Source organism: Nilaparvata lugens, chromosome 6, assembly GCF_014356525.2.
Source record: "Nilaparvata lugens isolate BPH chromosome 6, ASM1435652v1, whole genome shotgun sequence".
Taxonomy (NCBI): Eukaryota; Metazoa; Arthropoda; class Insecta; order Hemiptera; family Delphacidae; genus Nilaparvata; species Nilaparvata lugens.
The window spans coordinates 20,286,437-20,302,942 of record NC_052509.1 but is presented as its reverse complement, the minus strand read 5'-3'; the positions used below and the strand labels follow the sequence as shown (position 1 = coordinate 20,302,942).

At 34.4% G+C, this 16,506-nt stretch overlaps 1 protein-coding gene across 1 annotated transcript; it reads right to left on the bottom strand.

Annotated features, from left to right (window-relative positions):
- Nucleotides 1–298: 298 nt before the first annotated feature.
- LOC111059362 lies at nt 299–15,936 on the bottom strand. The gene is made up of 6 exons (XM_039430368.1): nt 15,709–15,936; nt 12,678–12,843; nt 10,756–10,955; nt 10,221–10,255; nt 4,619–5,188; nt 299–1,448 (listed from the first exon to the last, which is right to left on the bottom strand). The coding sequence occupies exons 2-6, from the start codon at nt 12,809–12,811 to the stop codon at nt 1,203–1,205; spliced, it is 1,185 nt and encodes a 394-aa protein (XP_039286302.1). The 5' UTR covers nt 12,812–12,843; nt 15,709–15,936; the 3' UTR covers nt 299–1,202.
- Nucleotides 15,937–16,506: the final 570 nt, after the last annotated feature.

The following is a 16,506-nucleotide window of genomic DNA, read 5'->3' as shown; positions in this document are numbered from 1 at the left end:
CTTTTTCGTGCCAGTGAAGGTTTTCAAAGCAAAGCTTAAGTCTCTTACAGAGTATATTTTTTAATGCTGGCAAAATTGCTATATTGATCATTTGCATGTCATAATTTCACGACACAAAGTTATTTGTTATTTTGAGCAACTCAAAGACATTTATATCAATGTACCTGAACTTTTTCTCTTTTCATTTTTGACTTGTGCAACTCACAAAGGCCTTGAGCTGTCATTCTGCACGTTAAAAACCTACTATTATTCTGTGTATTTAGATGTGTTCTAACTTGTCTATTTGTACAAATAAAGGTATTATTATTATTATTAAGACTATCATTTCCCGAAATTGAAAGTAAAATTTTAGAATAACTAACTATCCATCATCTCTCAGAACCAAGGAGCATTAGAAAAAGCAAAAAACTGAAATGAATTTTATGAAATAGCTTGAATGGTCGATGAGTCAGCACACTGCTCTAGATGTGACAGGTCGATATATTCAGCTTTCAGTTTTGATCGATGCCACTAATCGTCTTCTACAAAGATGTGAACTTGTGATAGATATCACATAGATAGATAGGTGGAAAGATAGATGATAAAAATATTTTTATTTGCACTTTATGACATTAAAAGTGATGTAGGCGAAGTTGGGGCAATAAGAGCCCCCTCTTCCATTTGACCCACATAGCGAGGAGGTCTTAAGCAATGTGACCAACGCCACCGCAATTACACTTTTACCGCTACCTAGCGTATTTTATAGTTTCACTATCAAGAAAAGCAGTTTGTGAAATATGAATTTTCTTCAGAATTACCTTAGAGTTCTGGGAAAGCCATATCCAGAAATACGGACAATTCTTTTTCTATTTTTGATTTTTTCTATCTAAAGTAAACTTGTCATGCTCAATCTAAAGCCAGTTACACACACGTAGATTTTTGTATGTTCGATCTTTTGCCGTCCTTATGAAATCTACCAGATTAAACGGAACTTGGCAAACATATTAACACATCGTATGTTTGCCAAGTTATGTTTAATCTAATAGAATTTCTAAGGACGGAAAAAATCGTACGTCCAAAAATCGATGTGTGTGTAACTAGACCAACAGACAGCTTCAAAAACTTTCATGGCTGTAATTTTTCGGGGGTCTCACAACGGTAGAAAATGATGGAGTGATGACTATTGAGTAGTACAGAGTTATGAGTTGACGACACAGAGATAATTAGAAGGACATGTTGTCGTCCTCGACAGCTTCAGGGTTGACCATTTCGTCCCACATGACCTCGACCATCTGCACAGATCCGTCCTCGGCGACAGAGAGCACCTGCTTGGTGCTGTCTGGGTTGTCCATCACCTGCACGTACAGAGTGCCGTCTTCGGCCTGCTCCATTTTCTGCACTATCATGCCGTTCTCGTCCACCATGCAGATCGTGCTAGATGCGTCTATTGAGTCGTCACCTGGCGCCACCTGCACAACCAACAACATTAAAGTACTGTCAATAATAACACTATAAAACTTTGGCAAACCCAATAAAGGCCGCTGACACCGTACTCATCCTAATCCTCCATAATGGAAGTACTAATTGCAGCTCACTATAAACTGATGCACTGTTCTCTGACGGCAAGATAAGGCTATGCGCTGTGGCCACACAGAGAGCGATCTGCAATCCCATGGCTTTCTGTATCTGTATCTAAATACTGTATGTATTTTATACATATCTTAAATTGATGTGGCCGCACACTTTATAGTGAGCAGCAATTCGCTCATATTGACGTATAAAAAATGTTATTTTGAACAAAAGTGGATATTTTTCCTGGAAGTGAATTATGTCTGTAGTCATAATGACTATTGGTTGCATCCGATTCTGACTTCTATGTTCATTTTACATTTTTAATGGAAAACGTGATTGTTTTACAAAATGAAGCGAGGTGAAAGTTTCGTGAAAACAATTTCAAGCCCTAGGATATATACAGGCCTTGATATCAATTTATTGCAAATACCACAGTATAAACAGAATAATGAGAAAAAATCACATGGATTTTATGAATTCCACTTTTTTACTTTCCTTGCCCTATTACGTAGGTAAGGAAAGTATTGCATTCCGAAAAAAATAAGGTACCCCAATTTCTATATGTTTCAAGGTCCCCTGAGTCCAAGAAAGTGGTTTTTGAGTATTGATCTGTATGTGAGTGTGTGTGTGTGTGTGTGTGTATGTGCGTCTGTGTACACGATATCTCATCTCCCAATTAATGGAATGACTTGAAATTTGGAACTTAAGGTCCTTACAATATAAGGATCCGACACGAACAATTTCGATCTAATGCAATTCAAGATGGCGGATAAAATGGCAAAAATGTTGTCAAAAACAGGGTTTTTCGCTATTTTCTCTACAACGGCTCCAACGATTTTGATCAAATTTATACCTGAAATAGTCACTGATAAGCTCTATCTACTGCCACAAGTCCCAATAGGAGCTCCGCCCTATCTATGCAAAGTTTGATTTTAGATTCCCAATTATCAGACTTCAAATACAATTTAATCAAAAAATTCCAAGTGGAAAAGATTGAGCATGAAAATCTCTACAATTAATATTCAGTAACATTTTCACCTAAAAATGGAAATAAGCTCGAAATTCGAGAAAATGTTATTATTTCAATGCAAACTGTTGGCAACTGTTGATTCTATTAAATCATTCACTATGAAGAGATAGCAGACTTCGTGTCTCCAGCGTTATTGTCCTGTCACCAGCTGGCTTGGATCTTTGAATAGTAGACTTGAGATGCGCGTGTACACTAGCGTCAGGTGATCAATTTTAATAACGGCAAGGAAAGTTGTGTAAGTGCGCCACACCAGATTTTTTACAGAAACATGGTTTCAAAAGTACAACTGGAATTGATTTTAATTCCATTATGGAACGGTTATAGGCTGCATTATAACAGTGAATCTTTGGAATAGAAAGAAAAATAAAAATCTTAGTACCCTTTTTGAAATATCTAATCACAACATGTTTCGGACATTGATGCCATTTTCAATTGATGTTTTCGGAATCTTTAATCGAAGAAAATATATGCTGAATTTAATAGATCCAAATAATAGAAAGATAAAACCAAGATATGTATAGAAAACTGTTACACACTTGGGACTAATAACAACATAGCTTGCCTAATTAAATACTCAAGTACTTTAATACTCGTACTACTAAAATATGAATTACTCCTAAATTGACAAATTGGAACTTATGGTATGAATATCGCAGTGACATTATAGGTAGCGGTAGTCTACAAAAAATTTACAAACAAGAGTAATTAAGTTTATTATAGTGCAGTCTTTGACTCCATTCAAATAGTTTCATCTCCACCAAATCTGGCCATAAGCACCATCTGACCGTAGTTGAACTCAACTGGTGTTAGTGGAGCATGTTTTTGGGTTTAAACATGTTCAAATGTCTAATTCAATCAACTCGTGGACTAGATTAATGAAGCCATGGTTGCATTCATTGAGCGTTCAATGTGTTACATTTCTAGTTTAAACCACAAGCTAATACAACACCGCGTTTGAACTTAGATAAAATGCAGTTATTACGCCGACGACTTTTACCTTCCTTGCCCTATTATATCATAGGTAAGGAAAGTATTGCTTTCCGAAAAAAATTAAGGTACCCCAATTTCTAAATTTCTTTAGGTGGACTTTTCAAGGTCCCCTGAGTCCGAAAAAGTGTTTTTTGGGTATTGGTCTGTATGTCTGTGTGTGTGTGTGTGTGTATGAGTGTATGTGCGTCTGTGTACACGATATCTCATCTCCCAGTCAACGGAATGACTTGAAATTTGGAACTTAAGGTCCTTACACTATAAGGATCCGACACGAACAATTTCAATCAAATGCAATCCAAGATGGCGGCTAAAATGGCAAAAATGTTGTCAAAAACAGGGTTTTTCGCGATTTTCTCAAAAATGGCTCCAACGATTTTGATCGAATTCATACCTGAAATATTCATTGATAAGCTCTATCAACTGCAACAAGTCCTATATCTGTAAAAATTTCAGGAGCTCCACCCCATCTATGCGAAGTTTGATTTTCAGGCTTCAGATAAATTTAAACAAAAAATTCTAAGTGGAAAAAATAGAGCATGAACATTTCTGCAATTATTGTCCAGTAATATTTTCACCTAAAATTGGAAATAAACTTGAAATTCGAGAGAATGTGATTATAAAATTGCAAACTGTTGGCAAGTGTTGGTTCTATTGAATCATTCACTACGAAGAGATAGTAGACCTCGTGTGTCTCCAGCGTTATTGTCCTATCACCAGCTGTCTCATATCTTTGAATAGTAGACTTGAGGTGCGCGGGAACACTAGCTTCAGGTGATCAATTTTCATAACGGCAAGGAAAGTTGTGTGAGTGCGCCACACCAGATTTTTAACCTTGTTTTCCAAATTCTGATTAGCCTATTAATGGATTCTTATGCAATAGATAACCAACCATATGCGATATGCCACAGTTTCAGGTTTGGAATGGTACCTGAAGGGTTAGCTCTCATGGGTGAAAAATACAACATGTTTTCAATTGCATTCCAAATACAGCTAGATGGATTGTTTGAGTCAAGTAACTAGTGGTTGCATTTGCTGCATATGACTGACCTGCAAGGTGACATGTTCAGCAGGGGGAGCAGAGTTAGCGGCGGCGGCGGCATCGTCGACCTGCTGAGTGGAGTGGCCAGCATTGGCATTGGCGGCTATGATGGCTCGTTCGTCGTCGGCGGCAAAGTCGTTGATTTCGGCGGCAATCATCTCGACCGTCTCCGACGTGTCCGACAGAGCGTCGTCTTTATGCGTCACCGCTGTCACGACATCTTCGCTGGCCTCAACGACAACGTTTCCGATCTTCTGGTTCTCGATAATCTCCATCATCTTGTTATGCAACGAGACCATTGCTTCACTGTTCTCGGTCTGATCTTTGCCGGGTTTCTGCGTATCTGATATGATGACTTGATTGTTGGCAGGCTTGTCCACCATGTCACCGGCTTTCTTGGCCGACTCGTTGCTGTTGTGTTTGCGTACGTGGTGGATCATGAACGAGTTGTACAGGGTCGTGTATTTACATTTGTCACACTGCAACCATGTATTTGCCTTTCCTTCTTTTTTGTCCTTCTCAGAGCCCGTCCATTCTTCTACGTCACCATCCATGCTGGCTGCTTTTCGTTTCTTCCCCTGCAATAAGAAATAAAAGCTTTATCAGTGATTGACCAGAGATTGGGATTGTGATTTATCAGAAATTAAGAACGAAAAACGTTATTAGTGATGTAGGCCTACGCTGAGTCTAACAGCAGGGTAGGTTTTTATGAGTTATTTATTTACCCACAACCATATAAATACTGAACCCAAAACAGGAGACATTAGGCCTATTGGATTTTCAAATAGCTTAAAATTGACAGATTCGTTTTACTTTTAGAGCTTGATTGAGTAAGCTAACTAAAAACCCATAAATATCTGACTGAAAGGGAAAAAATTTGTATCAATTATCTATACACAAAATGCATAGGTACCCGGGTATATTCATATGGACTTAGGGTAACTATCTTCAATTGTAAGTGATTTCACCAAACACAGTTGATTAAAACTCTGATTTGTTGCGAGTTGGAGGGAAATAATAAAGCATCAATTTTGCAGTTGTATTAAGTTTTGTCGAGAAGTTGTCGGGAAAATTGTTATTAATTTTCAGAGTCAACAAGTAAGTACTTTGTTCTACTATCAACACTGGAGTGGATCAGTTGAATCAGTTCAGTGGATCACCAAGTGCTTGCTTTGAATAAAACCGGGTGAACCAATCAATGGGTTATAATTTAAAACAGATTATGAGTATTAGATGCACAGCAATTCAATGGTAAATTGAATACATTTGAAAATGTTCATCAACTCGAAAAAAAATTACAAAATGGTAAACTCACATAAAATTTAATTGATGCAGGTATCAGAATTTTACATTGAAAATTATATCAGTAAAGAAATTCAACGAACTCTTCAACAGTTTCCTAGAGACTAATCTCCTCCAACTCAATTAATTATGTAAATTGACAAAGCAAATAATATAACACCCAATGAATGGATGAGTTCATTTAATTTGCCAAAAACAAAATATAAGAAAGCTTTACAAAAGATAAGATCATGCTACTGCACTGAACTAAAATAAATAAAGTAAATACAAGAACTGTTTATTATTACTACATTAGAAATAACAAATAATTATGAAATAATGAATAATTAATAATCCTTCTAACAGTAACTATTATCTATAATTCTGCTCCTACAGTAGTACAGTAGGTGAGGCAAGACACTGGCCAAAGGAAGATTCCTTGTGCGCCAGTGTGAGTCGTAAAATCAGGTTGAAATTGAACTGAGTAAAACGATAACTGAGATTCAGCCTATACAGTGCTTAGCATGAAATTAATATTTGATAATATTAATCATAAGAAAGTCAGTGAAAAAAACCAAGTTCAGCCATGCCTCTATGGCTCTTTTCCTGTGTTTATTGCTTCTGAAAGTATTTGGTGGAAATTCACTTTCTAGTAGGCTATATTTTAAAACTTACTGCCAATGTAGTGAAGTAGCCTTCCAAGAAGAGTTGAGTTGGTAACATAATATTTGATATTTATATATTGTATTAGATGTTAAAGTTCAATTGCTTAGCGACTTATCGACACGCGTGGTTAGAGCCGCCGCCGCGATTAGAGCACATAACCTATACATTCATCAAATTCGATGACACATTGGTTATGTTATAAGAATGTTATGGCGGCAGATGAATTAGGAGTGTTGGCTACTTCTGGCAAGTGCTTTTATAATTCATATCTCGTGAATAATCGAGTCTGATGAATTTATAGATTAAATTATGGCTCTAGTCACGAGTCTTGAGACGCTGCTAAGGAATTGCACCTTATGATTATAATTTGTCATCGGCTAGATGGAAATTGTACTCTTATTTGAAACTTAGAATTTTTATCTGTCGTATAGTTTGAACAAATTCACTGAACAAAATCTTACTGTCATACGTTCTAGGTTTCTTCAAAGTTGTCTTAATGATAATTTTCTGTATTTAAAAAATTCATTAATGTGGGTATCGACAGTCCCACCCCAAACAACTACGCAATTTCGCATTAGGAACTCTACTAGTACCGTATATACTTATACGTTCCGAGAAACATAGCAAATTTTTCAATTCATAAATTTCATAAGTATTTTAGTCTCTTAGATGAGGAGTTTACATGAATGTCCCATTTAAGTCACTCATCTAGATCTACCCATATACCCATAGTAGTTTATAATGCTGGTCTTTAAAGCACGAGTTACATGTAGAGTTAAGACACAAGTGAGCGAGCATAGTGAGATGTCTTAAACATCTCACGAGTGCTTTAAAGACCTTATAAAACTGTTGTATACACTATTTCATCTACGAACACTTAAGCAAAGTATCCCATTTCTTACTTGTTGTGAGGTTAGAAATCAAACAACTAGCCTACATGGTAAAAATCTATATAAATAAGAATCGAGCCTCAAATTTTGACATTCAATAACTTTTTTGTGTTCACCAAATTTGATAATTTTTTGTTTTGTTCGTTATGTTCAGGGCCAGGTTATGGCCTATCAAATTTATAATCCGACTTCAGGACTCTTTCCTACGGTCCTTCAAAGTTTGCATGTAATCCTTATGGGAGAATATTTGTGAGCTGGCCATACACAGAAATAAAAATCAGTTGTTATAATCATTGCGTCATCCAACAGCCGTCGGTAGATCTGTTTTCAAATTTTCTTTCTAATGATTGACAAAATTTTATTTCTTAATAATGCCGCAGTTCGAACGACGTCCAAACTTGAGTCGTAGAACTCGAAATGCTGTAAATTTGGAATATGCACGGGAAAATCAGCAGCAAGGAGATATACCATTCAATTCCCAACAAGCTTCATTCAACTATAACTAAAAATACAAACTGCTGCACAACTAAGCACATAGGAAGTCCATATTGAGATATAAATGTAAATACTGATTGTTGGATAATTTTCATAAAAATATAGTGCATCAGATTAAGTTATGGCTAAGCACACCTGAGGAGGCGCGGCTTGGTGATCAAGTGTTGATCTTATGGAGATTGCCTTATCACATCGTTCCACGCCATGCGCGATTCAGTGTGTGTGAGTTCTTCCATTCAAACCAATAAACAAGAAGCACCTGGATGCAAAATACCGCATCGCGCCTCCTCAGGTGTGCATCCAGCTAAAGTTTGTCATGAGATGCATTAACTATTTGGCGGTACGAAGTTCGCCGGGCCAGCTAGTATTAAAATAACAATAGGTGAAAAGCTACTCAGAAAGAGTGAACACTAAACTTAAAATGTTAGAAACAAGACAAACTGAAAACTAGACAAACAGAAAACATGAAGTACTGAAAACTTGATAAACTGGAAACTTGATTAACTGAAAACTAAAATCTTGATAAATTGAAAATTTGACAAACTGAAAATTTTACAAAATGAGAACAAACTGAGATCTTGACGAATAGATGACTTGACTTACTGAAAACTTCATAAACTGTAAACTTGGCGAATTGAAAACTTGACATACTGCAAACTTGACCAATTGAAATCTTGTCAAACTGAATACTTGGCTTTGTAAAAGTTGACAAACTGAACCCGGCTGCCAGCATCAAATACCGTGTTATAATGTTAAAGTCGTTGCATAATGTTCACATTATAGTATATTTTTTATCTATCTTCAGCTTATATTGGTAGTCAGGTACTAATTTTTTCATACATTTTTCAGCTCAAAACATTACAGTACATCCAGTTCCTCACAATATTCATATCATGCTCAGCAACTATGAAAGTATCATTCCAATTATTCTCTGGAAATGTAATAACTGAATCATCAACAAATGAGTTGAAAAACAATGAATTATTTATAGTCCGGGCGCAAATGTCATTCCGTGGTCATTTTTGACAAAACAGCCGTGGAAGATGTCTCAATTTCTACGTTAGGTCTAGCATAAGGATCGTGATGATAAGTCGAAATCACAGGAAAACACCTCGGAAACAAGATGACCGCCAAAATTTTCATGGTTTAGCTATATCAATTGTATTTCAATAACCGTTCAAGATATTCAACCGTCTTTTTAGACAAAAATATTTTTAAAAACTTCCTCTACAATTTTTGATCTATAAAACTTTCCTCTAAAACGCATACTTTTTCAGTTATAACCTTCAAAAGCCCAAAATACTTTTTTCTACATTTGTTCAAATTTCATTCCATTATCACTTTATTTGTACAAGAGATACAGAGAAATTTTAAATCAATGAAATTTAGAGCGTTTTTCAACTTTGGAACGATAGTGGTCGAAAGGAGATGATTTTCTCGAACATCATTGTTTGGCTAGTTTTAAACACTTTGGTGGTAAAACCAATCTGATAGCTCTCACAATAACTGAATAACAAGCGATATAAAAATTTCTGTCAATAATGACCGCCATCTTGTATTTGTCAATGATGTCGAATATTTTCGTTGTTTTCATCATTAATATTCTTATTCGGCTTGTTGTAACGAAAAGATTGAGACCATTTGCAAGTCTCTACCTTGAAGTAGTCATGAAAAAATCGATGTTATAGTTCTAGCTTGTTACCTCATGCGTATGGAAAAACGCACTAGAAATCATGCAGAGTTTTCTTTGGAGGGCGCTGGAGAACTCATTTTTCGACGTACAGCGCATGAGGATATATCATTCTAAAGTTGAAAAACGCTCTAAATTTCATAGATTGAAAATTCATCTGTATCTCTTGTACAAAAAAAGTTATAATGGAATAAAATTTGAACAAATTTGGAAAAAACCGGTTGAATCTTGAACGGTTATTGAAATACAAATGATATAGCAAAACCCTGAAAATTTTGGCGGCCATCTTGTTTCCGAGGTGTTTTCCTGTGATTTCGACTTATCATCACGATCCTTATTATGCTAGACCTAACGTAGAAATTGAGACATCTTCCACGACTGTTACTCAAAAATGACCACGGAGTGCCTTATTCATGACATTTGCGCCCGGACTATTATCAGCAGCAAGCCAATGGCTTCGATCATGTGATTGAACAAAAATGAGTAATAATCAGAAAACGATTCAAAGATCTTGTTTTTGTGGAAAAGTTATATGATTCACAGCTTGGTACAAATTATGAAATCGAATACAGAAAAACAGTCACTCACCGCCAGCTCATTTGTTCCAAGCGATTTTTTCGATCCTGAAAAAAATCACAAATTTAAACTAAAATTCATTTTTCAAATCATATAATCTGGTCGATAATGTTGTTTTTGAGCATATTTTACAAAATATCACCAGTACATGCTTTAAATTCAGAAAGAGTTTGTTCAAATAAATAATAAAAGCTGAAAAATAAAATCTTGAAATATGTTTATTCAAATCATATTATTCCGCATATCTTATTACAGTATCAAAACATATTCTATAAAATTCACATGATGGAACTGATCATTGGTGAGATTTATTTGGATCTTTTTCTCACGCATTTTATGAATGCGTATCACTATTTTATTGTGAGACAATCTCGGCACTGGAAAGCAATCCTTCATTCTTGACAGAGATAGATGACAGTGAAAAAATTAGTGTATACGTCCAGCTAATTCAATTATTTACACTATTCTATTATACTTCTTATCCAACAATTTTTGTAAAATAAATGTGAAGATGAAGTAATTTCCGAATAAGAAATCATCAACTAACCAGTGAGTCGTGTGTTATTGTTGGTTTGCGGCGTGACTTGCTTGCTGAGTTCGTCCTCTTCGAGTTCATACTTTTTCTCTAGGTAGCGCAAAACAACAGACCGAAGTGAATTCATTTCCTTTTCCAGCCGATCCAGAGTATTCATCATTGAAGCACATCCTCGGCATATAATATCATCATTCGATATGACAACCATGTACCTGAAGAAGTATAAAACCGTTTACTATCAGCACAATAAAATTATATAAGTTAATTTCATAAACAGTATCGCTTCTAGAACAAAATTGATGGTATTCGATACCTGAAAGTCACCACACTTGACTTCTTAAACGCTCACAAGAATGTGATAGGCCTAACAGAATAGAGTTAAGAATAATTATTAACTGTATTGAGTTAAACATGTTATAGAGTGATAATAATGATCATAAGAGTTGTTAAGTGAACATATTCATGTTTCAAGTTTGACAATTACGAACATAGGAACATGTAAAACTTTAAGAAAAATAAAAAGAGATGCAATGAACTGCAAATAATTTAAAATTCAAACTTTAGAGGAAATCGTTCCGTTCCTCAAAGAGTAAGAAATAGTTTTTCTATTGAAATAGATTTAGATCATATTATATTGATTACTGTCCAAATGAAATAGTAATTTTAATAAGTTTTATTTCAAGTTCATTTTTAGGGGAACTTTTCTTACTTGACTTAATAAAAAATTATGCTAATAAATTTTTGTTTTATTTAAAATTATATATGCGTATAAATTATATATGCGTTTGCATCATCAGGCCCAGCAGCTAGAAAACAATGCATAATTTATTTATTCATTTATTCATGGAGACAACAGGTGAAAACCCCATTTTGCCTCCACACTATACAATAATTTTCAACATAATACAATTTTCAATAAAAAGACGATAGAAAATATTAGAAAATAATAAATTATAAAAATAGCCAATTATAAAATTATGAAAATGAAATAAGATAAAAAATTATAAAAATAGCTAATTATAAAATTATGAAAATGAAATAACATGAAAAATAGAAGAAATATACAGTCGTATATAGAATAATAAAAACAATACAGTAACTGAATTCAATATGAAAATGCACACATACCTTAGTAAACTATAATCATTACTAGTATATAGACAAGAGGAAAAATGTGTCTGTAATGTACTACCACTAGCCTTTATGAGAATTGAAAAAAGAAATGTAATAAATAAGAATAATGTTTAATAAATAAGAACATAAAAGCCAGACAATAAAAGCAACATAAAAACAGTATGTATTGTCAAGTCTTGTCTTTTTTAGTTTTAGAAGTCGAGCTCTCCAACAGTTTCCTCCAACCAGGTGAAGGTTCCCTCATGAAGCACCACAAAGTTTCAAGGATTGATTATAGATGATGAAATGAGGTGGGGCAAACATGCAGAATCAGTGGTTAAGATTGGTTGGAATTATTATATTTTGAAAAGACTGAAAAATTTCTATTCAGAGGAGAATATTTTGTAAATTTATCATGGTCAGATTGGAAGTCCATGTTAAAACTACGCTATGCTGGGGTGAAATTAACAGACTGATTAACATTGAGAGATAGGACGGGACGGACGGCTACGTCTACCGAAGACGTATTGCTAACTACACATAGCTAGGTGTGAAAATACCTCAACACTCATGATTCACATACTCCCACCCAACTGCAATGATAGCAAAAATGACAGAAAAATGTAACTCAATATTTTTAAGGTGTGCGTGTGCAAGTAGGTAACAATACTACTATTGCAATCAATTACTCAATAGCACTAATGATTTTTTTTTAATATAGCTGATAAATGAAAATAGCCTAAAACAAGGAAATTTTAGTATTTGGGTTCACACCAAAGAACTTCTTCAAGATAAATAAAAACATAATTAATATGACTCACTTATCGCCTACAAGTTGACCAAGTTTTTCAATTATCCTGATTTTTGATGATTGCGTGCGGCAAGTTGCCAGTGTGAAGTAGCGACCAACTGCAGCCGCATCGCAAACAAAGCAATTCAGCCCTTCAGTACCCATCCTTATTCCTCTCTTCTCGAGTCACACCTTTTCTGCAATTCAAATAGTTACATTTCTTTTAATAGACTACAAAACATCCAAGGAGAGCCACGCACCAGGAGATGTAAAGTTTATAATTTCATTCCACAAAATACCAAGCGAAAATAAAAACCAGAACCATTCTAAAAGGCTTTGAAAGACTATCTCCTGTACAGTCCGCTGTATTCATTAAGTGAATGTCCAGTGAAGCCTGTTCAAAAATCATAACTTATTTATGACATGCCCCTCATCCTAGCGATGTAGGAGGCGATTTGTATTAAATGGCTGGATTACCATTGTGTTGAAGAGCAAGGCCTTCCATGTAATACCGACTCCACACTGTAACACTATGTAGGCGAGTGAAGGCGAACGCTGGCAAAGCAACCATCCACACTCTTGCATCCTCTTAATTTGAACGCACTTGGCAAGAGTGTGAAAACGGCATTATAAGTGTGAATTAAATAAAGGGTTGAATGGAAAATTACTGCCAACTTGATCTCTTTGCTTTTTTTATGACTAGGTCTTCTCTACTTATCCCAAAAGTGGGAGTAAAAACAGTGGTAATTTCAGAGTATGGGTAATACACGTACACACTTTTTGAATCGATATTGAATATTGAATAAATATGAAGGTATAATGTAAAGCTGCCCATGAACGCATAGTTTAATGCGGCGCACTCTCCATTAATTTAGTAAACCGACTATTTAAATATAAGGACTATTTAAATATAATTGCGTATGCACATAAACGCTAGGAACCGACAATTTCAGTTCAAGTTTTTTAGTTTAATTCCCTGTATATCAATTAGTTTCATTTACTATGGGGTATAAACTGGAATTCGATTATATTAATAGTAGCCTAATGGTGCATTCAAAGTAGGCCTAAATTAGTGTCCCTAACTTATGAAAGTTATTTACCTTATTTCTATATTTTGAACAAATATTAATACTAACATCCTAAAAAACTAGATCCTTTTTGAATATGAGATATTTATTACCGTAATTTGTGTTTTGAAATATTCTCAATCTTTTTGAAATATTTTTCTTATTATATCTGCCTTATATTTTAATATAAAATATTTAATTCATCTTGATTATAAGTAAAGCAAATCACTGTTATTAAGCAGTGAAGTATGTATGGTAGAGTTGGGATTAGTAGAATAGACCTAGTCATTAAAAAAAACAGAGGTGTCCAGATGAAAAGCAAGGTCAAAATTATAGTAACTAGCGACCCCCTGTGTTGAAGAACTCGCTCATGAACTGTTGTATTAATCTCTGAGATCCGCAACTTGTAATCATACAGAGTTGGTGAGAATTATTATGGAAACATTTGAATTCGTCATATGGTTCCAACTTCATTTCGAAGACAGCTTCATTTAGAGCCCAAGTTCATTTTTCAATTGGAACGTGGTCATATGATACATGATTTCGATAAGAAATTTTAAAAGAAAATTAATGGCAAACCCGCACATGAAAACTCAAAACGTTTCAATGATCTCAACATTCGAATACTAACTGATACAAAAATGAAATAAATGAGGACGTACATTGGATAATCAAGTGTTATTGAACACTAATATTAGCTTCTAGTCAAATATTTAACACTTTAAAAAAACAGTTTTTCATAGCAAATTTGTCAACGTCATAGCAACTGCTATCACGAGTAGTAGCCTATTATTAATTACGCGTATGTTACATACAGACAATAGAAATTCAGACAGACATTAACGGAAGCGAGAACTTAAATTAAATTTTGTGTATTATTCAGCTAAAGTCGGAGCATAAAGTCTGTCAGTCTGTGTGATAACTCCCAAATAGCATCAACTTTTTTAAATGAATGCATCATCTTTATTAAAAAATTACAGAAATAGCATGTAATTAATTACAGCTGTCTATATGATAAATCAAAAACAATTTTCGGTAGTGTACGTCCAGTGCCAAAATACCTTTCATGAAATTTTTGGTTGGGATCGATTTAGTATGTTGTTTTGAGCACAAAATCACTAAAATTAAACGGCGGTCACTATTGTTTTTAAATTGAACTTTGAATGAAGTTCAAAGTAGCACAATTTTACGTATGTATTTAACCTATAAGTAGCAGCCATTTTGATTATTGAAATCATCAAATTAAGATATTCCTAATCTAAGTTTTCCTAACCTAAGCTTTCCTACCTAACCTGAGCTTTCCTAACCAAAACTTTTCTAACCTAATGTGACGAACAAGAAAAGTAAAGTAACCTAAAGCTTTTCCTAACCTTAGCTACTTATGGCTACTAACTATAGGTTAAATGCATGTGATACTAAATTGATCCCAACCAAAAATTTGATGATAGGTATTTTTGCACTGGACCTACACTATAGCCCAATTGGTTTTTATCTTATGCACTTTTAATGTTAATTTTAAATTCTGAAAAAGGATGAAGGAGTGAATCAATTTTGTTTTCCAACAAACTTTGGAGAAGTTTGAAGAATACGTGTTCAAAATTTAAAGTTGATTGATCAATTCTTTCTAAAGTTACTGTAGAACATACAGACAAAAAACGACTTTTGCCTCCTGAAAGTCAAAAATGAGAACTCGCTACCGCTCGTTCAATAATATTTTTTTTACTAAAGATTGAAAAATAAATCTTTCAGAAATAATTCTGAAAGCGGCTGTCAATAGGTATAAAACAAGTTACTAGAATACTCACTCAACCTACTGTTACTATTTGCACATTAGCAAACTTAAATAACAAATTATGTTTACTAGGCTATTCAGTTCATTGACAAATTATATCCACTCAAAGTTCAATGTTCAGTTAATTTGATTTATATTTAGCAGTATATAATATTAACAGATAAAAAGAAATTGACAACAAATTAAAATCAATAGGTTATTACCAGACAAGGCCCACCAACGGATACTAGTTTACGATTACGGTTGATGAAAATATGTCTATTTCCAATCAGAGCATAATTGATAATCAATTTCTGTGAGCAGTTATAAGCAAAAAACAGTTAAGAAAATAATTATTTTCTCAAAAACCTTTTAAATTCCGTTAATTTCTAATAACCTCAAACTGGACAATGGGAGTAAAACTTCCCACCGAAGACGCTAAGACCGAACACAATCACAAACACAAACAACTAAACCACAGAATAGGTACAGAATGGAAACTTGTAATCAAACGCCTATCAAACCAACCCTTTTTACATGACGCAAATACTAGACAAGTCACGTGACCTTGAGAAGTTCCAATCCTGGTCTTCTGATTGGCTCGTGGCAGTGAATGAGATCAATTGATACGGATCATCAAAGTGATCCGAACCTACCATCAATACTATGAAACAATATAAATATAATATAATATATTATAATATATTATATTACAATGCGGCGTTTCCTAACAAGATGGCGGATTTTGGCGTCAGGTTACTATAGTGCGGTCCACGTTATAATGGCAGTAGATAAAGATAGAAGAATAGCGATACCGATTTTATGCATTAATTAATTATATTTCTACACTGTCAAAAACATAATTGGCATCGTTGTGGACCTAGAAAAGGATAGTACCACCGGGTATGTCGAATGATAGACAAGGATAGCAAAACCAAAGTTGATCAAATACTGTCATTATAACGTGGACCGCACTATAGCCAAGTTTCCATACTGTATCACAGAGTTTCCTCTGACTGTAT

What these genes read in the sequence shown, in the direction of transcription:
- LOC111059362 (XM_039430368.1), bottom strand. Translation starts at nt 12,811, where the DNA reads ATGGGTACTGAAGGGCTGAATTGCTTTGTTTGCGATGCGGCTGCAGTT. An exon ending in CAATAACACACGACTCACTG is followed by an intron (nt 10,256 to 10,755) that starts GTTAGTTGATGA and finishes GATTTTTTTCAG; the next exon opens with GATCGAAAAAATCGCTTGGA. An exon ending in TTGGAACAAATGAGCTGGCG is followed by an intron (nt 5,189 to 10,220) that starts GTGAGTGACTGT and finishes TTCTTATTGCAG; the next exon opens with GGGAAGAAACGAAAAGCAGC.